This window comes from Bos grunniens, chromosome X (genome assembly GCF_055505025.1).
Source record: "Bos grunniens cultivar Pamir isolate PY7600 chromosome X, Bosgru_T2T1.0, whole genome shotgun sequence".
Classification (NCBI taxonomy): Eukaryota; Metazoa; Chordata; class Mammalia; order Artiodactyla; family Bovidae; genus Bos; species Bos grunniens.
This window is the reverse complement of record NC_141194.1, coordinates 91,728,835-91,755,885: the sequence shown is the minus strand read 5'-3', so window position 1 is coordinate 91,755,885 and position 27,051 is coordinate 91,728,835. Positions and strand designations below refer to the sequence as shown.

The 27,051-nt window shown below is 38.7% G+C and overlaps 1 protein-coding gene across 3 annotated transcripts in view; it reads right to left on the bottom strand.

Moving 5' to 3' along the window:
• Window positions 1–27,051, bottom strand: part of IL1RAPL2 (interleukin 1 receptor accessory protein like 2) — a 1,180,425-nt gene that overhangs the window by 494,716 nt on the left and 658,658 nt on the right. For all 3 annotated transcript variants that reach the window (XM_086387975.1, XM_086387974.1, XM_086387976.1), the window contains exons 4-5: window positions 24,897–25,083; window positions 9,091–9,244 (exon numbers count right to left, since the gene is read on the bottom strand). In XM_086387975.1, the coding sequence (XP_086244101.1) occupies window positions 9,091–9,244; window positions 24,897–25,083 (341 nt within the window). The remainder of the gene's footprint in view (window positions 1–9,090; window positions 9,245–24,896; window positions 25,084–27,051) is intronic.

Below are 27,051 nucleotides of genomic sequence, written 5' to 3'. Positions count from 1 at the left end.
TTACAAAGTATGTGACCTTTAGACATAAGTTCACCTCTCTGTGTTTAGTCTCATCTTCTATAAAATGGGGGAAATAATAATGTCCACTCTCATATGGTCGTTGTGATGAATAAATGAGAAAATGAATGAAATATACTAAGCACAATGTCTGCTACATGGTGAGCTGTCAATAGACATTAGCTCTCTGGGGGCCCCTAATCTGATTACTTAGTTGTTGGCTCAGAAATCATTTCTCTTGTTGTATTATTATCACTCAGTCAGAATCTCCACTTTTTAAATTCCCCCAACTCTCCACCAAATCTCTAAACTCTACTGTTTGTCCTAAAACCATTCTCACCCCAGTGGCTCAGGATTAACAATGGAAGCATAAACGAGCCAGAGTTCAGGAAAAGTCTGTTTTCAAATCTGATGCAAAACTACTTCCTCTATGTGTAAATAGATGCCATTCTCCACACCAAAGGAAGATTATTCTAACAGGCTATGCAGTCTAACTGACATCTGTAACAATGTACTACAGTTGGTTTTAACTTTGCAAAGTGAAATTAAAAGCATTTACTGAAGCCATGGATTTGAAAATCTTCACCAAAGACTTCCACTTTGCAATTTAACCAAGCTTTGTATATCCAGATTGATTTGCTGCTATTGCTTATAGTAATCTAGCAGCAAATCTTTGTAACCTATTCATAGAATAAACCTCTCTTTCCAACCATGACAATCAGACACCAATGGGTTAAGAAATCTCTTATCCCTAATAACTAAAGAGTCTTAAATCAGGAACTCTAAAGCTGTTTAAAAGAATCAGGAGTAGAGGCATTATTTGCATATTTCCCCAGAGAACAGGTTAATGTTTATCCTAAATAGTCAATATGCATTTCTAAAACGCTACATAAAATAATGTATTTGTGAATGATTTGTCAGGTGAAGGGTGAATTATATTCTAAATACAGTTAATTAGTGTTGGCTTCCTGCTTGGGTTCATTTTGGGAGCTCCTGTAATTTATGACTGTCTTTGACCTTCTCAAGGCAGACATTCTCCTTTATTATAATAGGAAACCTTAGCCCATAGGGCTTCCCTTGTGGCTCAGCGGGTAAAGAGTCCGCCTGCAATGTGGGAGACCTGGGTTCAATCCCTGGGTTGGGAAGATCCCCTGGAGAAGGGAACGGCTGCCCATTCCAGTACTCTGGCCTAGAGCATACTATACAGTCCATGGGGTCGTCCTGGTCAGGCACCATAGTAACCATTTGCATGAGTTGTTTTATGACAGGAGATCCTGATAAGGAATATGGAACTAATAAGCCACCACCAACCGGAAGAGTTCGGGAAGGGTCTAAAGGAGACACAGCGTGTCCGTCCACTTCCCAGAATCCCTCTTGCTAGCATCCATCTGGCTGAGCGATGCGTGCACCACCAGGAAAGACTCTGAATTAGAATGATTGGCCAAAGACCACCCAGAAACTAATCCCATCACCATAGAACCCGAGACTGCAAGCCATGAGGCAGAGCAGTTCTCCTGGGTTCCCTTACCCTGCTGCTCTCCACCCGGGCGCCCTTTCCCAATAAAATCTCTTGCTTTGTCAGCACATGTGTCTCCTCCAACAATTCATTTCCGATTGTTAGACAAGAGCCCAGTTTCGGGCCCTGGAAGGGGTCCCCCTTCCTGCAACACTGCTGCTGCTGCTAAGTCGCTCCAGTCCTGCCCGACCCTGTGCGACCCCATAGACGGCAGCCTACCCAGCGCCACTGTCCCCGGATTCTCCAGGCAAGAGTACTGGAGTGGTTGCCATTTCATTCTCCCCAGGTGGCGCTAGTGGTAAAGAATCCGCCTGCCAATGTAGGACATGCAAGAGATGTGGTTCAATCCCTGGCTGGGAAGATCCCCTGGAGGAGGGCATGGCAACTTATTCCTATTCTTGCCCGGAGAATGCCATGGACAGAGGTGTCTGTCAGGCTACAATCCATAGGGTCGTAAAGAGTCAAACAAAACTGAGGGATTGAACACACACATACAGTCCATTATCTTGCTCACCCTCTCCCACTCCTCTTTTCCTCCTTCTTCTGTTATCACCTGTTTTACATTCTCATATAATCAACCTTCCCTTCTCTCCCGCACAAAATTCAATGTGAGAATAAAGGGGAAAAAAAAATCTTAGCAAAAACCACCTGAAATATGCTGTGGGAAACTGTTCGTTGTTGGCATCTTTGGCAAATGACCTAAATACGGTATTATATACATGTCTATATGTTGTTAAACCACCCCCTATTCATCTGCAGCCTCCAAAAGAATAAAAAGAAATGTCTATAATAACACCGTACAAGTCTGCTATGATTTAAATACTAAAAGTATTACAGAAAAGTTGCATTTTAACAAAATCCTAGTAAAATGCAGTAGGAGAGCAGATTATTTAAATAAATCTTATGACAAAATCTTTTATATTGAAAAAATCATTTCATAAAGCCAATGATTACCTTCTAACTAATCAGTTTTGAATAACTGGATCTTTTTTTTTATAACTCATCTATTTAAAGCAAGTAACTCCAGTACTTTGGCCACCTCATGCGAAGAGTTGACTCATTGGAAAAGACTCTGATGCTGGGAGGGATTGGGGGCGGAGAAGAAGGAGATGACAGAGGATGAGATGGCTGTATGGCATCACTGACTCGATGGACATGAGTCTGGGTGAACTCCGGGAGCTGGTGATGGACAGGGAGGCCTGGTGTGCTGCGATTCATGGGGTCGCAAAGAGTCGGACACGACTGAGCGACTGAACTGAACTGAACACCAATAGACTTTAAGAGAACACTTGCTTCACTGAAGAAATATTTCTCAGGTTTATAAATTTAAAAAACAGCCAGAAATTCATCTTTCAAAACTTGCATAGTTGCAATACACAATCTTAAAAATCTCTATCTACCTGATTTTGTAATAAAGCAATCTTATGAATTTTGTATTAAAATTCCTAGCCCATGCCTGCATATTGCTAAACTCAAAACAAGTATGAGCAAGTTACTCTTTAAATAATTCCAGCATTATATTTTGAAATATGAGAGGACAATCTGTTAATTCCTCTTTAATCAAGGAAAGGAAGACTAATACAATTAGACAATATTGCAGCAGCAGCAGCAGCAAATAAAAATTAATCTTCACAGAGAAACCTCTTGAACTGCCATACCAAGAAGCCATTTTTTTTCTCTGTGTCAAGTATAACATTTAAACTGTGTAAATAAATACATCAACTTGATATTTTATTGTATGAACAATGGCCCAAGGATAAGTTTGAATTATTTTTTTCTAGTATGTAATACATACAAGGTACATTTTTATTTAAATAGAAAATAAATAACTGTTTCAGTGGCTGAGGTTTTACCCTCACCCTCCCTTTACAGATTTTCCTTAATGACCAAAACTCTATTTTCATAATGAAGGAGGAAATAGAATAGGCTCCATCTTGAAAGCAGGACTCCATCTTGGGCTGGACTGTGGACTTTGAGCTATATGCCCAGTATCTGTGGAAATGACATACCAACTGGAAAACCAGACCCCCCAGATGGAAGAGCCCCAGGGCTCGTACCTAGACTCTCACCTAAAAGAATACCCTAAGTATCTGTGTAACCAAATAGAATCATAATTCTATTATGCTTATTGGGGTATGACCACAGGCCTATTGATAATTGTCCACTGTTAACTACCTAGGCTTAAGGCATATGAATCACAAGTTAACTTTGATTGTATCTTTCTTTTCCTTTGTTCAGACTAGTTTCAGAGAATTTAGGGAGGTGGGATTGGGCACGTACACTTAGCGTATATAAGGTTTTCACAAAAACTGGTTGGGGTCCTTGGCTAAGAGGAGGCTCTGCCTTGGGCCCACTGGTGTAATAAACTGCACTCCACTATCTGCATTGTCCTTCTGAGTGAGTTTGTTTCCCGGAATGTGTGGCTACAACAATAACAGCTCTTAGGAGCTTAGGTGAAACAATTTGGGGCCTATAAAAATTAATTTTGGGGTATGTGTGTGTGTGTGCATGTGTGTGTCTGTGTGTATATATGTGTGTATGAACTAACATGCTTACAAGAGAATGAAACCTGTGACTGACTTCTTTAGCATCATTCCCTCAGCTAACATTTCTCAAAGCATGATCCTTGAAAGGCATACAAAAGAGTCCCCAGGACAGAAAGTTAAATTCCCAGTCTCACTGACGTACTATATTAGTATCTGGAGGAGATTAATGGGAATCTGTATTTAAGGCATCTCAATTTTACCACCCCTGGGTTTTCCCATGTGGTTCTGATGCACATTAAAGTCTAAAAAATTCTGAGAGGTAGAGTTCAGGTGAACTTTTAAATCCCTAGTTCAACGCTTTTGAAATTTTAGCATAAGTGAATTAACACCTTATAAGACACCCCAAATAAGTACCTCCAGTTCAACTTTTCCAGAATCTACAAATAAAGAAACAAATATATTGTCACCATAATCCAATAGATGAAAGCATAAAAGAGGTTTGGTGTATACTTTATTCTGGTCTGACTTAAAATATAAGCCAAACACTAGAACGTGACAAAGTTTGCCAAATGACTCCCAAATGGAAGTGTTCTGAAAGCATTTGATAAGAATTCTGTGATTCTGGTTAAAGTGATGGTACTGCAAGGATCTGTGCATGATCAGGTCCCTTATTAATGATGTAAAACTGCCTATGATAGATTCTTCTGCATGAATGAGGCAGAAGTCTAGTTCATACTGAGGAAATCAGAAATTAAACAAAAGCAGATCTTTGCTATTTGAGATTGGCCTGATATGGTACTTATTTTGAAAGCTCATGGGGGAAGCAAAATATAATGCTAATCAAAATAATAACTCAAACTTTCACAGGAGGCACTTTATAAACTCAGACTAAGAATGATTATTACATATGCATACTTTATAAAGTATGTATATATTAAAAATTAATAAAATATATTTTTACACTTTTGTTAATATTCAGAATTTAAAAAAAGGTGAAAAAGAAACTAGTTGACTCTCAAGGATGAAAAACTTAATTAAATATATGAGTCATAGAAATGAACTTACCAAGCAAGTATCATTTTTAGTAGACTGATTTTAACACTATCCCCCCAAAGTCAGCTAGCTAGATATAAACAAAAAATACTGTAGAAGAAAATACGTATTCCTAACAGTAATGAGAATATGCTATAACTAATCAACTAGTTGATGTCAACATTAGACAGTTAAATGAATAACACTCGAGTACATTAGTAGTAAGTTAATTACTGCAATCAATATTAACACTTTTCTGGATAATGTCAAATTTTACCATGGCTCAGATTTTATCCAAAATACAAAATATGTGTATGCAAATTCTTACATACCAGGCCTCCCTGTCCATCAACAATTGGAGTTTACTCAAACTCATTTCCACTGAATCGGTGATGCCATCCAATCATCTCATCCTCTGTCAGCCCCTTCTCCTCCCACCTTCAATCTTTCCCAGCATCAGGGTCTTTTCCAGTGAGTCAGTTCTTTGCATCAAGTATTGGATGGCCAAGGTATTGGAGTTTCAGCTTCAACATCAGTCCTTCCAATGAATGCTCAGGACTGATTTCCTTTAGGATGGACTGGTTGGATCTCCTTGCAGTCCAAGGGACACTCAAGAAGAAAATGAGTCCAGACTTGCTCAGAAACTATTGTAGGTGCAATTTCTGTCACAGTTTCTTAAGGTCCATCACACCCACTGTCAGGGCTAACTTATGGTATTAGGTTTTGTTCCATTTTGCTGAAAATCAATTTCTATTATTCTCCACCAGCTAACAATTTTCTGAGTCTTTTTCTTCCATTATGAGAAGATTACTAATTTACACTTCAATTGTACTTCAGATATTAAATACATGTGCTGTGCTTAGTCACTTAGTCATGTCTGACTATTTGTGACCCCATGGACTGTAGCCCACCAGGCTCCTCTGTCCATGGGGATTCTCCAGGCAAGGATACTGGAGTGGGTTGCCATGTCCTCCTCTAGGGGATCTTCCCAACCCAGGGATCAAACCCACGTCTCCTGCACTGCAAGTGGATTCTTCACCATTTGAGCCACCAGGGAAGCCCATTGTGTGTGTATGTATGTATACACACACACACACACACATATGTACACGCTATTCATTTGGAGTTGCTACAATTAAGAATCATGAGAACCTCACAGTAACATCACTTATTTATGAGCAATTCTGTATAAATGATATTTTGGATTCAGTTCAAGATGATTTCATTCCAAGAGCCCAACAGCACCACATTCTGAGGCAGCCTTCACCTTACAAGGAGATTCCACATATAGGTTAAGTCCACATTCTAAACTGGTTCCAGTATATCTTTCCTGAAATGCTTAGTAATCATCAGTGATACCCTAAAGAGTTTAGACCCTTACATAAAAGTGGAGAACAGATATGCAGCAGCTGGTACCATATTCCCTAAATTAATTGCCCATATTCCACATAGAACTAACACCCAAAAAAGATCTCCTTTTCATTATAGGGGACTGGAATGCAAAAGTAGGAAGTCAAGAAACACCTGGAGTAACAGGCAAATTTGCCCTTGGAGTACAAAATGAAGCAGGGCAAAGGCTAATAGAGTTCTGCCAAGAGAACACACTGATCATAGCAAAGACACTCTTCCAACAACATAAGAGAAGATTCTACACATGGACATCACCGGATGGTCGACACCAAAATCTGATTATATTCTTTGCAGCCAAAGATGGAGAAGCTCTATACAGTCAGCAAAAACAAGACTGGGAGCTGACTGTGGCTCAGATCATGAACTCCTTATTGCCAAATTCAGACAGAAATTGAAGAAAGTGGAGAAAACCACTAGACCATTCAAGTATGACCTAAATCAAATCCCTTATGACTATACAGTGGAAGTGAGAAATAGATTTAAGGGACTAGATTTGATAGAGTGCTTGATGAACTATGGATGGAGGTTTGTGACATTGTACAGAAAACAGGAATCAAGACCATCCCCAAGAAAAATAAATACAAAAAAGCAAAATGGAGGTCTGAGGAGGCCTTACAAATGGTGGTGAAAAGAATAGAAGTGAAAAACAAAGGAGAAAAGAAAAGATATACCCATTTGCATGCAGAGTTCCAAAGAATAGCAAGGAGAGATAAGAAAGCATTCCTCAGCGATCAATGCAAAGAAATAGAGGAAAACAACAAAATGGGAAAGACTAGAGGTCTCTTCAAGAAAATGAGAGATACCAAGGGAAAATTTCATGCAAAGATGGGCACAATAAAGGACAGAAATGGTAGGGATCTTATAGAAGCAAGAGATATTAAGAAGAGGTGGCAAGAATACACAGAATAACTATACAAAAAAGATCTTCATGACCCAGATAATCACGATGGTGTGATCACTCACCTAGAGCCAGACATCCTGGAATATGAAGTCAAGTGGGCCTTAGGAAGCATCACTATGAACAAAGTAGAGGTGATGGAATTCCAGTTGAGCTATTTCAAATCCTGAAATATTGCTGTTAAAGTGTTGCACTCAATATGTCAACAAATTTGGAAAACTCAGCAGTGGCCACAGGACTGGAAAAGGTCAGTTTTCATTCCAATCCCAAAGAAAGGCAATGCCAAAGAATGCTCAAACTACTGCACAATTGCACTCATCTCACACGCTAGTAAAATAATGTTTAACATTATCCAAGCCAGGCTTCAGCAATACGTGAACTGTGAACTTCCAGATGTTCAAGCTGGTTTTAGAAAAGGCAGAGGAACCAGAGATCAAATTGCCAACATCCATCTTGCATCAAAAAAGCAAGAGAGTTCCAGAAAAACGTCTATTTCTGCTTTACTGACTATGCCAAAGCCTTTGACTGTGTGGATCACAATAAACTGTGGAAAATTCTGAAAGAGATGGGAATACCAGACCACCTGACCTGCCTCTTGAGAAACCTGTATGCAGGTCAGGAAGCAACAGTTAGAACTGGACATGGAACAACAGACTGGTTCCAAAATAGGAAAAGGAGTACCTCAAGGCTGTATATTGTCACCCTGCTTATTTAACTTATATGCAGAGTACATCATGAGAAACGCTGGGCTGGACAAAGCACAAGCTGGAATCAAGATTGCCAGGAGAAATATCAATACTTCAGATATGCAGATGACACCACCCTTATGGTAGAAAGTGAAGAAGAACAAAAGAGCCTCTTGATGAAAGTGAAAGAGAAGAGTGAAAAAGTTGGCTTAAAGCTCAACATTCAGTAAACTAAGATCATGACATCTGCTTTCATCACTTCATGGAAAATAGATGGGGAAACAGTGGAAACAGTGGCTGACTTTGTTTTTCTGGGCTCCAAAATCACTGCAGATGGTGATTGCAGCCATGAAATTAAAAGATGCTTACTCCTTGGAAGGAAAGTTATGACCAACCTAGACAACATATTGAAAAGCAGAGACATAACTTTGTCAACAAAGGTCCGTCTAGTCAAAGCTATGGTTTTTCCAGTAGTCATGTATGGATGTGAGAGTTGGACTACAAAGAAAGCTGAGCACTGAAGAATTGATGTTTTTGAACTGTGGTGTTGGAGAAGACTCTTGAGTGTCCCTTGGACTGCAAGGAGATCCACCCAGTCCATCCTAAAGGAGATCAGTCCTCAGTGTTCATTGGAAGGACTGATGTTGAAGCTGAAACTCCAATACTTTGTCCACCTGATGAGAAGAATTGACTCATTTGAGAAGACCCTGATGCTGGGAAAGACTGAGGGCAGGAGGAGAAGGGGATAGCAGAGGATGAGATGGTTGGATGGCATCACTGACTCAATGGACATGGGTTTGGGTGAACTTTGGGAGCTGGTGATGGACAGGGTGGCCTGCCGTGCTGCAGTTCATGGGGTCACAGAGTCACACACGACTGAGCGACTGAACTGATTCCACATAGAGCTTAGCACTACAACTTATTAACTGTGACCTTCACAACTATTTCATTTGTAGCTAATGCTAAAGTCACATCAAGTTTACTCTTTGTTTGGAACCTTTTTCTTCCTGTACCGAATTATACTAAAAATCTCATTTGCTATGATTTGGTAAAACCAATGCTTACCTGTAACTTTCAATTCAGTTGTTCTTCTTACAAGTTTTCCTTCATACTTAAGCTCACAAGTGTAATTTCCCCCATCTTCTTCTTGAACCTCCTGGATTAGAAGAGCATTTCCTTTCTGTATTATGATGCTTCTCCACATTTTTGGCTTGCATTCCTGCCGAGAAAATGTTTTCAATTAAGTAAAAAAAAAAAATTATATTACTAAGTCTTAGTAGTCTCAGTTTAGTACTTATAGTTTTTTATACTCTTCTCTTTAGTTTTCACAATACATAGCTAGAGTTATGTCAATGAACAGAATACCTCACAAACGCATCATTTTGTATCCAATTGAAACATCACAACTATCATTCTAAGAAACACTTTAAAGGCCTGATCCTAATAGAAGAAAGTCCTTAAAGACACACTGCAAAAACAGAAAAGCATACAAGATCTGCCAATGCAAAAGAGGTAGCGCAGTCACTAAATGGCATTTAGTGCCCTGGTTCTTTCTATATAACAGGGATATGTACTAAGAGTTCTAAGAGGACAGTGTTCACTTAGCAACATAATAGACAACAAGAGAGTCTTAGGCATTATTAAAAACTTCTAATTGGCTTTCACTGGCAGTGATTTCATTACTTCTTATAGTAAAAAACTAATAATAACATTCAAAAATCTCTCTCCTCATAGTTAAGACATCTATTGTGGGGAAATTGAGGGTAGGGAAGGGGGTCAAGAAAATTAAGCTTGAGGAATTCTCTAGAAACATAGCTAGGTAAAATAAGGACACACTTTGATGAAGTAAGGTGATGGAGAAATTACCCACTTACTTTCCGAGTTCAGTGATCTGTGACCAGAGAATAAGATTTGGTTTTTGAGGTCAATTCTTTTGCTCTCCTGATAAGAATGTGTTGCTACTGGAATTGGATTTACTAGAAATGAATAGCTAATACCTTTCCATAGACTGACAGAGATACAATAGCAGAGTATGTAAGAATATTCAAACAAGTGGCTTTGGCTTTTGATAATTTTCTTAGACTACTTTCTACATATTGTTCCAGTTTGTCTACCACACATCTCAAATGTTCAACAAAAGTGGTGGTCAAAAGTTATATAAAGATTGGTGAAGGTGTAGGGGACAGCTGTAAGGGGGTAAATTGAATTGAAAGTCAAGTATTTTATCATTTAAATACTGGATCAATCAGTTAAGGCAATTAAAAAATTTATCATGAGGCAGATGACCTGAATAATAGTTGCAGGCAGATTCTACTTTCCCCCTGGTATATACAATATCTCTTCTACCTCTTCTTCTCCCCACCCTCACTCCTACCCTCTGCACATATATCCTAAATATTGATGCAAAAGTAAAATTGGTACTGACTCTCACTTCGCAGCACTGCTTTTGCATGAGTGTGTACACATGCTCATAAAGTGATTTGGGGGAGTGAGTACCCATTTATTAGTTTTTACTGTAACAAAATTTTTTCTGTGATGATAGCAATTTGGACAACAAAACACAAAAACTGACACTTAAGTTCACAGGTATAATATTTAAGAGATATACTTGCTTCATGTCCAATACAACTACCCACACACATTGTCAGAGAGTAAATAAAAGTAATAGTATCTCGGGTGTCTAGATATAAAACTGCCTCACTCCCTAGGGTCTTTCCAAAGGACACTTAAGGGTCTGTCTGAAATTATATTATGTACCATTCTGGCGAGGTTTATCACCTATATGAGATTTGCTTCTGAGTTAAACCTTGGGATATAAGGTTTCTGGGAAAATGAAGAAGAAAGACTGAATAGAAAGAAAAAAAAGAGTCCAGCTGCCACTACCGTCATACAGTAATAATCCACAATTATTTTCGCATTGCTTCCAACTCTGATAGCCTCAGATTTCTAAAGAATCATTCTGAAGGTCATTAAACAAAAATATTGTCCCTCTGGGAACTTTGATAGGAAAGGGAAATGAAAATGGAGCCGCTTCACTTTCACATAGCAGTAATAGGGGCAGGCAAATGAGTTCACACATTCATTTCATTCAAAGACAAATGGCTTCATTTTCTAATGTCATTTTTTGGGGAGAGTCCATGTGCAATTAGCTCTATTTTCATTTTCTCTGCATACTGCTTTGTTTTTCCCCCACGAATTAATATTTAAAGAGTGTACAGGAATTACAAAATAACTCCTGATGAATAGCGTGGAATCTTCACATGTTCTTTGGGAGAGACACAGATAGTCCCAAATACTTTTCAAATTGTCATCTAGCCTTGTAAAGGATTCTTTGTACCCAATAGAGTTTTTAAAAAAAAACCGTGGCATAGGGAAATGTTATCTTCAAGTCTCCAGCGTTCTGGGACAATGTAGTATACATGAAAAGGCAAAGTGGATTCAGAGCAAGATGGCTCTAGCTTAAAATCTAGGGTTCACCCAAGTTCTGAGATTGAAAAATTTGCTTAACTTCTGTAGGTCTCAGTTTTTTACTATGTGGGGATACTATACACTACCATATGAGCAGCCAGAATCAAGAGGCTTAGAGTTTATTCATTACACTCTTGTCAGGTGACACTATACTTAGTGGTCATCCAGCACAAAGAACGCTTTCCATCCCTAAAGATTTGCAATCCTGGATTATATCTCCTCTAAACCTCTGGCTCTGCTTCGTGAAAACTGGCGCTAATGGACTAATCAAGTAAAAACAAATCTTCACTATTGATTAACCATTCCTCAGCAACATAACACTTTCACCCACTGACAATGTATAGCTCCTAACAGGCCACTCTAAAACTAATCCTAGCAAGTAGGTAGAGAAACTGTATTTTGTTCAGAAGAGCCTTATAGATGGTATCCTACACTGACCAAGCCATCCTTCACAAAGTTATCTCATTGGCTCCTACCCAGGTGTAGATGCCTATATCAAACTTCAGAAGTCCTTCAGGTTTTTTACTCCATTCTTTGTAGCATCTCTTCCCAGCGACTGGCTGCTAGCTTACTGCTGTCGCTGCTTTTGTCTTGCCCCTAATATCCCCATCATCTCTTTCCTATTGGACAGACAACATTATCATACTTCACTCCCCCCCAGACCTGTTTAGTTTTATTCTGACAACCTGGTGGGAGACAAAGTGTGGGCAGCATATAGATCAAGTCTCAAGATGGTTGTTTATCTGAGGCAAGGACAAAGAACCAGAGTTTGGAATGTGAACAGACCCCTGATATTGTTTTCAGTGTGTAATTCCTCTATTATTTAATGCCTTTGAGATCATCAAATTGAACTTCATCAACTGGAAGCTTTCATTGTTTGGCTGGAGGTCCCTAAGCTTAATAAACAGCTTCAGTTTGTGGCCCAGTTGCCCCTTCATAGAACAGTTTGCTATAGGACATCCTTGCTCAGTCAACATCAACCTTCAAAGTGAAGCTTTCTGGCACTTCCCTGGTGGTACAGTGGTTAAGAACCTGCCTTGCAACGAAGGGGACAGGAATACAGTCCCTGGTTGGGGAACTAAGATCCCACATGCCACAGAGCAACTAAGCCCATGCACCACGGCTACTGAGCCCTTGTACCACAACCAGAGTCCGTACACCACAACAAAAGACCCTGCACAATGAAGATCCTGCATGCTGCAATGAAGACCTGACACAGCCAAGTAAATAAATAATTGATATATGACAGAAATCAAACAAATATTATAAAGCAATCATCAATCATTTTAAAAATAAATAAAGTTTTAAAAAAGGGAAAAAAATATAAATCCCAGCTTCCTTCCATTCCTCCTAGCCTTCCCAAATGGCATATGTCACTTGCCAACAGTTGCTATATTGGGAGCCTATGAAATTCAAAAGAAACATCCATGGACCAAGCCCCTTGAAGTTGCCAGTCACATTTGGATCTTGGAGTTCCCATACTGAAATATTCCCCACTACATTCACAGTCTGTTTCTGAGAGAGCATCATCACACCCACAGGTGTATTTCCATCAGCTTCATTTGTTAGGCATGGTTACTTCAGTTCTTTTTAGAGCACAGGACTCATTTCTCATAGTAAGAATACCAGGAAGAGTCATTTAAATATTTATTCTGATTCTGAAGTACAGACACAAAGCATCTGTGCAACCATAAGGCAATCACATAAACACTGGTGCTCTTCAAATACCTAGCACCCATTCCCTCAGACCCAACTTCTCTCCTTTCCTCTGGAGATTGGAATATTCCACAGAGCCACCTAGGCTTCTGCCTAACAATTTGAAGGAAACCAGAACTTTCTTTACACATTAAAGATTGAAGAGGTAGGAACACAATGGTGAATTGGGTATCAATTTTGCACTTGCACTCCAAATGCCTAGGATAACCCACTGCAGGGAGTCTTTCCCCTCCCTAGCTCTGTTTCTCAAAAGAAAGCTTTTGAGCTTTCCCCCTCAAAAGCTCTATTTCTCTATCTTCACAGTCCTAATGGTAAAGTTGGTACCTCCACAGTGGTTCAGTATAAATTCCATATTCAAATACTTGGGATGTAATCTCAAGTTATATGTTCTTGAGCATGCTACTTAACCAATCTAAGTCTCAGGTGTTTCATCTATTTTTTAAAAAGTTGGTGATATATGGCAAAACCAATACAATATTGTAAAGCAATTAGCCTCCAATTAAAATAAATAAATTTATATTTTAAAAAGTTGGTGATAATAATAATATTTACTGCTAAGTCACTTCAGTCGTGTCTGACTCTGTGCGACCCCATAGATGGCAGCCCACCAGGCTCCCCCATCCCTGGGATTCTCAAGGCAAGAACACTGGAGTGGGTTGCCATTTCCTTCTCCAATGCATGAAAGTGAAAAGTGAAAGTGAAGTCGCTCAGTCATGTCTGACTCTTAGCAACCCCATGGACTGTAGCCCACCAGGCTCCTCCATCCATGGGATTTTCCAGGCAAAAGTACTGGAGTGTCTCCGAATAATATTATACTAAATAGGGGTAATTATTGGAATTAAATGAAGCAATGCATATAAATTCTCTAACACAGAGCATGTTAAATCACATGTTAAAAACCACACAATAAATATTAGCCATAAAGAAGGCTGAGTGCCAAGAAATTGATGATTTTGAACTATGGTGCTGAAGAGAGAGTCCCTTGGACTGCAAGGAGATCCAACCAGCCAATCCTAAAGGAAATCAGTCCTGAACATTCATTTGAAGGCCTGATGCTGAAGCTGAAATTCCAATACTTAGGCTACCTGATATGAAGAGCTGACTTACTGGAAAAGACCCTGATGTTGGGAAAGATTGAAGGCAGGAGCAGGGGGGAACAACAGAGGACGAGATGGTTAGATATCATCGCTGACTCAGTGGAGATGAATTTGAGCATACTCTGGGAGATACTGAAGGACAGAGAAGCCTGGCGTGCTGCAGTCCATGGAGGGGGTGGGGTGGGAGTCACAAAGAGTCAGACACAACTTAGTGACTGAACAATAGCAAATTATTCTATTATTGTTATTACCCTCAGCATCCAGCTTTCAGATTACATACACATCTATCTGGATATGTTAATAAGTATTAGGAGTTAGTGTCATTCATATTTCTATAGGAGTCTGGAGACCTTTCAAAAGATAATCCAAAGTGGTCATTCCAAAGAAAGAGTTGATTTACTGTTTCTTATCTGACATACAAAGGACTTGGAAGTTGTTGCTACTATCCTAACAACAAGAAAATTGCCGAACAACCTGAAACTCAATAACTTCTTTTATTTCCATCAGGTAACTGAGGTCACAGTAAAAGCCACTGTCCCAGAAACTGAAGAGACATGTGGATACAAAGAATAGCAGTTCACTGGGAGCAGATGTAGCTTCAAGAGCCAGCAACAGGTAGGAACACTTAAAGAATAATTGACTAATTTATGTAGACTAAATGTGAACTAGCTTAAGAAATAAAAATCCATGGGCACCCAATCTTGGAGGGTGACCCACACTTTGGTAAGTTTCACCCCCAGGAGCCCCATCAGGTTCTCAGCGTGAAGATCAGAGAAAAATCTTGCTTCTGACAAAGGATGGGGAAAGTAAAACATTTTGAAATATACCCAAAGAGTCTGCCCAGGAAAGACCTGGAATACAGTCTCCTCTAGCCTTTAAAGTGGGGGAAGAAATAGTCAGCTCCAGTCTTCTCTATCTTTCCTATATTACAGGAAGGAAGATGATAGCATAAGATGCAACATAAAAGTAATGGTAATACCAAAAGGAGAAGAAAGGGAGAAAGGAACAGAAGAATTATTTGAAAACATTCTACTGCTGAATTATCCAAGATTACACCAGACTGGGCATGAACAGAGAGGTTTGGTGTGCAGGTAGCCTACTATAAGCACATGAGCTGAGTTTTGAACAACATATAAAAGGCAGGCAAGCAGGACATACTGGATAGAGGGGATAATGTATGTAGAAGCACTCAGATGTGAAAAAGCATGGAATGGCAAAAAATATGAATAGCTTTGATCTCTTGAGAATGGCACTGAGTAGTCTAAGCTCAGATATTTAAATTCCATTTTAAGATATTTGCACATTGTCAAGTTTCAAATTCTAGCTCCATCACTGTATAACCTATCACATAAAGCTGTTCTAAGAACTGAATTAGCTAATGAATAAACATGTGTGACAGATTGTAAGGCTCTGTAAATACTCAACAACAACAAAAAAACTACTAACTTTTTAGTGTTTATAGTGTCATTGGAGTGCTTTTAGTAGTGGCATACTATGATGGAATGTGCATTTCTAAAAGATCTTCTAATGGATATATAGAAGGTAGTCAGATTATTTAAGATACATTGCTTAAACAGCTTTAAATAACTTTGATCTGTTTTTATCTCTTGAATGTTATTAATGTCATTAAGGATATATAGGAAGACCCCTTTAAGCCTGGATTCTTATAACAGTTTAGGAAAGATCAAGAGCAAACTCCTGTTAAATTAGAGAAAAACAGGTCAAAAATTATAAAAGTTGACAAAAACATATCATTTTGATAAATCCAGACATTGTACAGTCAAAACTCAACCTTTAAAACCTTTACTCCTAATCACCAAAATACAGAAGCAAATGGTCATCAATGCATGAATGGTTAAACAGTGGTACATCTCTACAACAGAATATTGGACTCTTGCTCAGCAATAAAAGGAATGAACTATTGATATATACCACAACACAGAGTAATCTCAAATCTATTATACTAAGTGAATGAAGACAGGCACAGAAGGCTACATATCATATTATTCCATTTATATGACAATCTGGAAAAATACAAAACCGTTGGAAGAGAAAACATATCTTTTTAGTGAAGACTGGGGCTGGGAGGAAAGTATCGAATACTAAAGGACATGGATAAAACTGGAATGCTAGAAATGCCCTCTATCTTGTTTATGGCATATATATTCATCAAAACACATCAAATTGCACAAGTAAAAGGATATAATTTACGTTGTAGGTTATACAGAATAATGTGACTTTTAAAAAACCCTCAATCTTAAATTCCCAATTAGAGTTTGAGATGTCCTGGGTAACTTTATTTCCACCATCCTATGTAACATTTCCCTTTCTATAATAGCAGCAAAATATCAAATAAGGATCTTGGCCATTAGATTTTTAAAATATGTCTGAGATATATGGCTGCTGCTGCTGCTAAGTCGCTTCAGTCGTGTCCGACTCTGTGCGACCCCATAAACGGCAGCCCACCAGGCTTCCCCGTCCCTGGGATTCTCCAGGCAAGAACACTGGAGTGGGTTGCCATTTCCTTTTCCAATGCAGGAAAGTGAAAAGTGAAAGTGAAGTCGCTCAGTCATGTCTGACTCCTAGCGACCCCATGGACTGCACCCTACCAGGCTCCTCCACCCGTGGAATTTTCCAGGCAAGAGTACTACAGTGGGTTGCCATTGCCTTCTCCAGAGATATATGGCAGACATTATTAAATCTAGTTTATATGGGTGGAAATAGAGGCCTAAGGGCATCCAATTACTCATCCACATTAATGGTATAATAATGACCAGAATCCAGGTCTCCAGACTCAAATATTGATGCTTTTTGCATATATCAAATACCCATTCCTCAACAACAATCCATATTTTTTATAATTTGCAAATAGTAAATAACCATTTTCCCATGACTAATACCATACCTAAAAATAAAAACAAGGATGAATGGGTCTTAAACCTTGTGTCACTTCCTGTGGTTTTAGGGGACACAAAACTGAAGCCTTCCTGGTATTCCTAGCTTATTCTTTCTGGATAAAAGTATCTTTGAAAATTCTAGTAAAATAGATTAAGATTTTAAGGATGCAATGTAATTTTCTGGTTACAAAATAAGGCATATATTCATATTACATTTTTAAAAGGAATTCAAAATCCCCAAGAATTTTGCTAAACGATTTTTTTAGCAAAAAATGTGTTGGTCAATTGGGCTGTGGTATTTTGAGGTCTGCAAAGTCCACCTTTCTCCCTCTTTAAGAAAATTGTCAGGATTTTCTGGGAGACAAGATGATGGAGTAAAAAGACTTGAGTTCACTGCCTCTCACAAAACAACAAAATCACAACTTACTGCTGAACAACCATTGACAAAAAAGACTAGAACTTATCAAAAAGCATATTCTATTAATACATCCAAAGACAAATAAGCCACAATGAGATGATAGGAGGGAAACTTCTGTGATATAATCAAATCCCATAACTGCCAAGTGGGTGACCAAACTAGAAAATAATTATATGGCAGAGGATCACTCACAGGAGTGAAAGTTCTGAGCCCAATGTCAGTTTCCCCAGTCTAGGGGTCTGGTGTCAGGAGAAAGAGACCCCAGAGCATTTGGCTTGGAAGGCCAGTGGGACCTGAGTACAGGAGCTCTATAGGACTGAGGGAAACAGATACTCCATTATTGGAGGGTGCACACAAGGTTTTACATGCATGGGGAACCAGGGCAAAGCAGTGATTTCATAGGAGCCTGAGCCAGACCTACCGGTGTGTTTTAGAAGGTCTCCCGGGGTAGCTTCCCTGGTGGCTCAGACAGTAAAGCGTCTGCCTGCAATGCAGGAGACCCGGCTTCGATTCCTGGGTCGGGAAGATCCCCTGGAGAAGGAAATGGCAATCCACTCCAGCACTCTTGCCTGGAAAATCCCATGGACGGAGGAGCCTGGTAGGCTACAGTCCATGGGGTCACAAAGAGTTGGACACGACTGAGAGACTTCACTTCACTGGGGTAGCAGGGGTCAGCTGTGACCTACTGCAGGGACAATGACACTGGTGCAGAGGCCCCAGGGAATGTTCATCAGTATGAGCTCTCCCAGAGGTCACCCTTTTGGCACCAAGATCTGGCCCCATTCAAGCAGCCTGCAGGTTCCAATGCTGGGATGTCTCAGGCCAAACAACCAACAGGGTAGGAACAGAGCCACATCTATTAACAGACAGGTTGCTTAAAGTCATCATGAGCTCACAGCCACCTCTGGACATGTCTCTTGACACAGCCCTGCCCACCAGGGACAAGACCTAACTCCATCCACCAGCGAGCAGGCACCAGTCATTCGCACCAGGAAGATTGCACACACACACACACACACACAGAAGAATAACTAAGAGAAGTGGAGATATGCTATCGGCCTGAAAAGGAATTCAGAATAGAGATCTTGGAAAAAGAATGAAGGCACAAACCAAGATACAAGCCATGTTTAACAAAGAAGTAGAAGACTTAAAGAACAAATAAACAGATATGAACAATACAATAACTGAAATGAAAAATAAACTAGAAGGAATCAATAGAAGAATAAATGAAGCAGAAGAACAAATAAGTGAACTGGAAGACAGATTGGTGAAAATCACTGCCATGAAATGGAATAAAGAAAACAGGAGTGAAAATACAAGAGGAGAGTCTAAGAGACTCATGGAACACCATCAAACACAGCAACATGAGCATTATAGGGGTCCCAGAAGGAGAAGAGAGGGTCTGAGAAAATGTTTGAAGAGGTAGAAGCCAAAAGCATCCCTAATATGGCTAAGGAAACACTCAAGTCCAGGAAAAACAGACAGTCTCATATAGGACAAATCCAAGGAAGAACATGCCGAGACACATATTAATCAAACTGACTAAACTTAGAGAGAAAATATTAAAGGCAACAAAGAAAAAGCAACAAATAACATACAAGGAAATGCCCATAAGGTTATCAGCTGATTTTTCAGGGGAAACTTAAATGAACATATTTAGAAAATAGAAATAGACTCACAGGCTATGAAAACAAACTCATGATTACGAAAAGGGAAAGTAGGATGAGGCATTAATTAGGAATTTGGGATTAACATACACACATCATTATATATAAAATGGATAATCAACAGTGACCTACTGTGTAGCATAGTGAACTCTACTTAACATTCTGCAACAACTTATATGGAAAAAGAATTTGAAAATGAATTGATAGGTATCATGAAAAAAGAATGGATATGTATATGTATAACCAAACCACTTTGCTGTACACTTGAAACTAACACAACTTTATAAATCAACTATACTGAACTACAAGATAAAATTAAAATAAAAAATAAAACTTTGTATTATCCAACTTAGCATCAAGAAAAAAGGAAAATTATCAGAATGTATAGCAAGATAAGTGGTAAAGATGGCGCTAGTGGTAAATAACTCGCCTGCCAATGTAGGAGAGATAAGGGACATGGGTTTGATCCCTGGGTCAGGAAGATCCCCTGGAGGAGGGCATGGCAACCTATTCCAGTATTCTTGCCTGGAGAATCTGATGGACAGAGGAGCCTGGTGGGCTACAGTCCATAGGGTCACAAAGAGTCTGAAGCAACTGAGAACACACATATATTTGTAATGAGCTATTATTCCTCCTCCACACTCATGTAATGAAATGTTATTATACACTAAATTTTCATATATACATAATTTATTTTCTGGATTCTCTATTCAACTGATCTATTTATCATTTTTAAACGTATTATTTTAATTGATATTGTTTTGTAGTAATTTCAATATCAGTTAGAATAAGTCCTCTCTCATTAATGATTTTTTTCTGAAATTTCATTTGCAAAGCTGATACATTCATACATACATATGAATTTTATAATGTTTATGTTGTCTAATTTTTAAAAAATTCATATTTTAGCAAATGGGATTCATTATTTATATGATATTGGGAATAACTGATCTTTTTTTTGAGATCTTCCAATGCAGAAACATGCTCTGCCTTTCCATTGATTTAGACAATATTTTATGTCCTTTAACAAAATTATAGTTTTATATAGGTTTCCTCCCATAATTGTTAAAGGTATTCCAAAATGCTTCATAGATTTTTTTATTGTTATAAATGGGACAATTTCATTTTTTCCTTTACATGTCTAATTATTACTGACAAAAATAAAAATCATTAAATATTTTGTATGTTTTTATTAAGCTACCTTATCAAATGATCTCACTGATTCTATTTTTTATGTTTAGTCTCTTGGGTTTTCTTGGTATACTGTTACAAAATCTGAAAAATAAGATTATTTTGTCTCTTCTTTTCCAATATTTATATAATTCATTTAATTTTCTTACAGCGTCAGCTGCTGCTGCTGCTAAGTCACTTCAGTTATGTCCGACTCTGTGCGACCCCACGGACTGCAGCCTACCAGGCTCCTCCGTCCCTGGGATTCTCCAGGCAAGAACACTGGAGTGGGTTGCCATTTCCTTCTCCAATGCATGAGAGTGAAAAGTGAAAGTGAAGTTGCTCAGTCATGTCCGACTCTTAGCAACCCCATGGACTACAGCCTACCAGGCTCCTCCATCCACGGGATTTTCCAGGCAAGAGTACTGGAGTGGGGTGCCATTGCCTTCTCCTATGGCATCAGCTAGAACCTCCAAAACAATGTTGAACAATAGTACTGATAGAGATCATTCCTATCTTGTATGTCATGAATGGAAGGATATGTTTACAAGGATTTTTTTAAAATACTGTGACTATTTAAAAAAAAACTAGGAAAAAAAATGAATATACATCTGAAAAATGGTTGAATAAGCCAAGTTTATATCTTGCCTATGAACTATGATGCAGCTATTAAAAATCAATTAGATATCAACATGCACATAGTAGGTACCCAATAAATATATAATAAATGAGTGAATGAATTAAACTGACCGATCTATGATGCCCTTATCCACTCCATTTATAACCAATGGCAAACATCTGAAATTAAGATAATTGTGGTAAGGAAAAGGATTCAAACTTTGACCACATTAACATCAGCCTTTTATCAACTGAGGAAACTAATTACATAGATGTGTGTTTTACCCTAAGGTATGTATTTGTATTTTCATCGCTAATGTCCTACTAAGGTTAGGGAATTCTTTTGTTTAGAGATGGGATAAAGGGACTCTACACTCTTGTGTCAAGTGTTCTCAGTGAATAATTAGGTTGTCCTAGTGTTCTTAGCTCAGTAAAGAAAATAATCTTTACCTCTCATTTCAAAAATATTTCTAAAAGCACTGACATCATTGTATGTTCTGTTCTAATATCTAAGCCCATTCATAGCATCAAGAGGAAGTGCTAAAAGTGTAGCATCTCTTTTCACTTCTTTTTGCTAACTAAAAGAGTTCAGATAAAGGACTTTCAGACCCCTAACACGTGTCTCTTTACATTCCAAGGACAACCAGGATAGATCTACTCACTCATCTTTCTGAACACACCCCAGTAGCAAAGGAGCCATCTCTACCTTCCTGTCCAGCTGTGACTAGGTGCAGCCATGGAAGAATAGTCCTCAATGGCCTGCCATAACAGGATGGTTGGAAAAGAAATAAGTTTAAATATTACATATATATTTGAAAAGAAGACTGAGAAAAGGATCATGCAACACATATACTTTGCACTGTCAAAACACTGGAGATAATACATTGTACATTTCTAACCTTGTATATGCATCAGAATTAACTCTGGAGAAGTGTGTCATCCTCTTTTCATTGCTGTGATCAGAGCAAAATCACTTCATGTTCAGTCTGGTAGGAAATGTACAGATTGCAAAGCAAGCAAGGCAGATTATCGAATTATTGGCTAAAAAGGAAATTTTTTCCAATACAATACATTTTTTCAAGGATTTACTTGAAACCCTGTGTGATAAGTGGGGTTAACAACACCATTGGGAGCTTCAGAGGTTCTGTAACTTTTTATTTTAATTTTTCATCCTAACCCATTTGTATAGTGGGTGAGTGGAAGGGTCCAGGAGCCAAACTGCAAGTCACAAACTGCTGTGTGAGTTTTGTAAAGTAATTTAACTTGTCTAATCTCCAGTCATTTATTTTGTAAAATAGGGATAAATCATAATATCTACTTAGGACAGTAGAGATTAAGAATATAGAAACTGTATTAATCCATATAAAACACTTAAAATAGAATATGCCATATAGTGAGTAGTTAATAAATGTTACTCATAATTATGATTATTATCAATTATAAAAAGGTTATAGAAATATTAAATGTTATCCAGACAGAAGTGGAAAAACCCTTTGCCTCACCATCATTAGTCCATTTCTAAGAAAGAGTAAGGGTTAGCTCTTCCCAGGGGAAAAAAAAACTGCTTTGATATACAATGACAATGGTGATGTCTAGAGATGTGAAGAAGGGAAGAAAGAATTTAGTGGAAAGATAAAAGATGTGATAGAATGAACATTATAAGAGAAAACTCCTGACATGGATTTTACTCATATTTGCTAACTCTTGAGCTAGTCTACCTCCCTTTCGGAACCATAAAATTGAAATAAAACCTTTTTTCTCTGTCTTATAAAAGTACCTGCAATTGAGATTGGGTTTAGCTCTAAGCCTATTGCAGGAGAGGGTAGTGATTAATAGAATGGACTCTGGAATCACCCTGCCTTGACTATAAAATGAGGCTTTGTTAGTTTAGTAGCTTTGAGCAAGTTTCAACATTCCTCTAATACTCAGTTTTTCTCTATTAGATGAGGATAATAGTGCCCACCACACAAAGATGAATGAGATTTAATTGAGATAACATACAGACCAAACTTACTGCAGTGAATGGCACATAGTAAGTGATTAAGAAATACTGAAAAGGCTGATGAGAGCATGAAGGGTCCCACTAAATATGGATATTCTATATTTATGCTTAATGAGCATCATGTTCCTTTTTATCTGGTAGAATATTCAGGAAAAAACGGAGAATGACTATTCACAAAGAGACATGAGGTTCTATTTCAGGACATGCTGTTGTCATCGCTTGATAAGTTCCCCCAGGTATGAAGATGGTAGGAGTGTGTGTGTGTGTGTGTGTGTGTGTATTCAGTCATGTCTGACTCTTTGCAACCCCATGGACTGTAGCCCTCACCAGGCTGCTCTGTCCACAGATTTCCCAAGCAAGAATACAGACTTCCAAATGTAAAAGCTCATGACAGTTGTAGGAGCTAGGGTTTAGGCTTTCCTGGGAACTGAGTCTGTCAGATCCTATAGAAACAACGTGCACCATCAGTGTGTGTTTGGTTGCAATAATGTACACAATTCCTTTGCAGAAAATCTTCCTGGTCACCTCTAGCCAGCCAGCCAGTGCGTGCCCAGTTGAGTCTGACTCTCTGTGACCCCACGGACTGTAGCCTGCCAGGTTCCTCTCTCCACGGAATTTTCCAGGCAAGAATACTGGAGTAGGTTGCCATTTCCTACTCTAGGGGGTTTTCCTGTTCTAGGGGTTTCCCCAACCCAGGGATTAAACCTGCATCTCTTGTGTCTCCTGCACTGGCAGGAAGATTCTTTACCATGAATCACCTGGGAAGTCCTGGTCACCTCTGGCCATGATACAAAACTGCACCATGTGTCAACCAGTGTGGCTCAGAGGTGGCAGCAGTTGATCACTCTCTTTTAAGAACCACGGCACCCCAGGTTCCCAGCCAGAATATCATAGTTGGAATACCATGTGTTTATTTCTCTGCTTCCTCCCCTCAATCCATGCTCTGCCCTTCTCTGACCTATTCTACGCCCAGAGAAGCTGAAGACTATTTGATTCTATTCCCAGGTTTGCCCTCTGAATTCTGTTTGAATTCTCATGATGACAGGGGAGACACTAGCAGGAAACCAGAAGGTGGGAGTTAAGAGGAGTTAGGGTTTCCATCCTGTCTACTTCCTCTCTGTCTTCCACAGTTCATATGTTCCTCTAAGGCCACAGCCCTGGAAAACTTGCTCTGGTCTTTCCAGGTTCCATGGACCCAGCTCTTTCCCCTTGCCAGGCATAGGAGGGGTAATTCACAGCTTCTTCCCTTTTTGTTTCCCTTAACCCTAACCACATCTCTGTAAATAGTTCCATCATTCAACACTCAACTGCGCAGTCTTTGATTGTGGTTTATTTACAGATCCCCATATTTCCAGTATTCACAAATCCTGCACTGGGCCCATTTCTCTCCTCTGCACTGATTTCAGTGTCTTTCACAACATAGACCATGATAACGATTGCTACTTTTTGTAAGCGCTATTATTTGTAAGGATGGACCTTTGTCCTAACAGTAATATTTCTATGTCCCTCAAATACTTTCTTTTATGAGTTGCTTAAATTTTCACTCTTTTTCCTGCTTGCTCTCATGAGTTGGGGTTGAGGGCTATTTTCCTCATTTCTAGTCTTTGGGGAAGCTGGGATTGCTTCTGACACTTGCTGATGGATGTACGTGAAAACCAGAAATATATAGGAATCACAGCTCTGAATTATTTAGTTGTGGGTCTTCTGATACTTCTCAGTGAAATATCTAATACCAAAAACTCAAAATAAAATCTTTCCCTTTTTCTCTCCCCAATGCAGCTATCGACATAAGGTAAAGAATGCATCATGCTGAATTACCTTGTACCACACAACATCAGGCTCCTGATCAGATTTTTTAAAGTCATCCATGTCTGGACAGGAGATCTCCTTTCTTTTAGTGACCTCGGATTTTTCCAAATAGCGGATCCTGCTATTATAGCACAGACCTGATTCATTCTCTGCAACAGTCAAGGACATTGACACCTTCATGCAATATGTTGAGTTTCTGTAGGAATAGAGAAAAAGCAAAATGACTTTATTGGGTGTTTACAACTACGTTTGTACTGTATATATTTCAAGAGTATTGACTTTTCCATTTAGGACCTTGCATAGAAATCAGAAAAAAACATGGAAACAACACAGGAAAGTTTTCTACTTTAATTGACAGGAAGATATAAAACAAAATGCTATCTGTGACCATGAAACAGCTACATAGCTATCAGTACATAGAGCAGATGTACCCAACTTCTGAAATTTAAGTCAGACTTCTTTTCTAGTGTTAAATATTGCTATGCTGACAATCTGATAGTAAAAATATATGAAAGTATCTACAGAATTGAGATGCAGATGTAGACAATGGACTTGTAGACACAGCAGGGGAAGGGGAAGGTGGGATGAATTGAGAGAGTAGCACTGACATATATATACTACCAGGTGTATATATATATATATATATATATATATGTATAAAATAAATAGCTAATGGGAAGCTACTATACAACACAGGGAGCCTAGCCTGGCACTCCCACCTCTAGAGAGGTGGGAGAGGTGTAGAGAGGGAGGCTCAAGAGGGAGGAGATAGATCATGACTGATTCAAACTGTTGTATGGCAGAAACAAACACAACATTGTAAAGCAATTATCCTCCAATTAAAATATAATTTTAAAAAACATGTGTACACCCGTGGCAGATTCTTGTTGATGTATGGCAAAACTAATACAATATTGTAAAGTAATTAGCCTCCAATTAAAATAAATTAATATTAAAAAAAAAGAAAGTCTATAACTAGGGCTATAGTCATTTCTGGTTTGCTTTTATGACCAGTACCTTAATGGGTATTCTAAGGATTGTGAATTTTGCAATTGTTTTCTAAGCTACTAACATTTTCTTTTACAGGATACATACCAAAAGCCAGATCAACATACAGGAGATACCTGTTAACTCACACAGCTTTTTAAGTTGTTTACTGAGATATGGCAAGGGTCAAATTCTGGGCACTTAAGAGAACAAATCCAAGTAGAGTGGATTAATTTTATCCACCAAAATTAGAATTATAAAGGAATTTCAACATTGAATTTTGCCATAAGGCCGCTTTAGAAGTTGGCCATTGATTAACTCATAACACAAGGGCTTTTATGGAATTCAATTCTGCCTTCATTTCCCCATGTATAACTTTTCCTTAACCTACTCTACCTGAATTCCAGAAGATATCGACCATACAAAAGAAAACTGGAAAGGACGAGGACGAGATCAGAAGCAGCCTGGTAAGATTTAGCAGGAGATAAACTGTAAATTTCTTGGTGTGACATTTCAGAATCATATCTATTCTAAACATCAAGGGATACCTTCTGTTAAAAAACACCAAGTGCCAGGGTTACTTCAAAACCGAGTGCTTCTACAACTAAGTCATAACAATCCTGATAAATGGTATTCACATGCCAACCAATAATGTTAAGATGGCCTCACAATTGTTACTATTTGTACTGCTTAGTACTCATTGAAATTTCACAATATGTCAGACACCGAACAAAACACAGGAGTGCAGATGGCAGCTGCCCATTGGGTTTACAAACTAACTTTAACAAAATGACTGCTACTTGGATTTCTAGGGAAGTTAATTACAGGCAAGGACTCAAGCTGGATTTAGAAAAGGCAGAGGAACCAGAGATCAAATTGCCAATATCCACTGGATCATTGAAAAAGCAAGAGAGTTCCAGAAAAACATCTACTTTATTGACTATGCCAAAGCCTTTGACTGTGTGGATCACAACAAACTGGAAAATTCTTAAAGAGATGGGAATACCAGGTCACCTGACCTGCCTCCTGAGGAATCTGTAAGAAGGTCAAGAAGCAATAGTCAGACTGGACATGGAACAACAGACTGGTTCCAAATTGGGAAAAGAATACATCAAGGCTGTATATTGTCACCCTGTTTATTTGACTTATATGCAGAGTACATCATGAGAAATGCTGG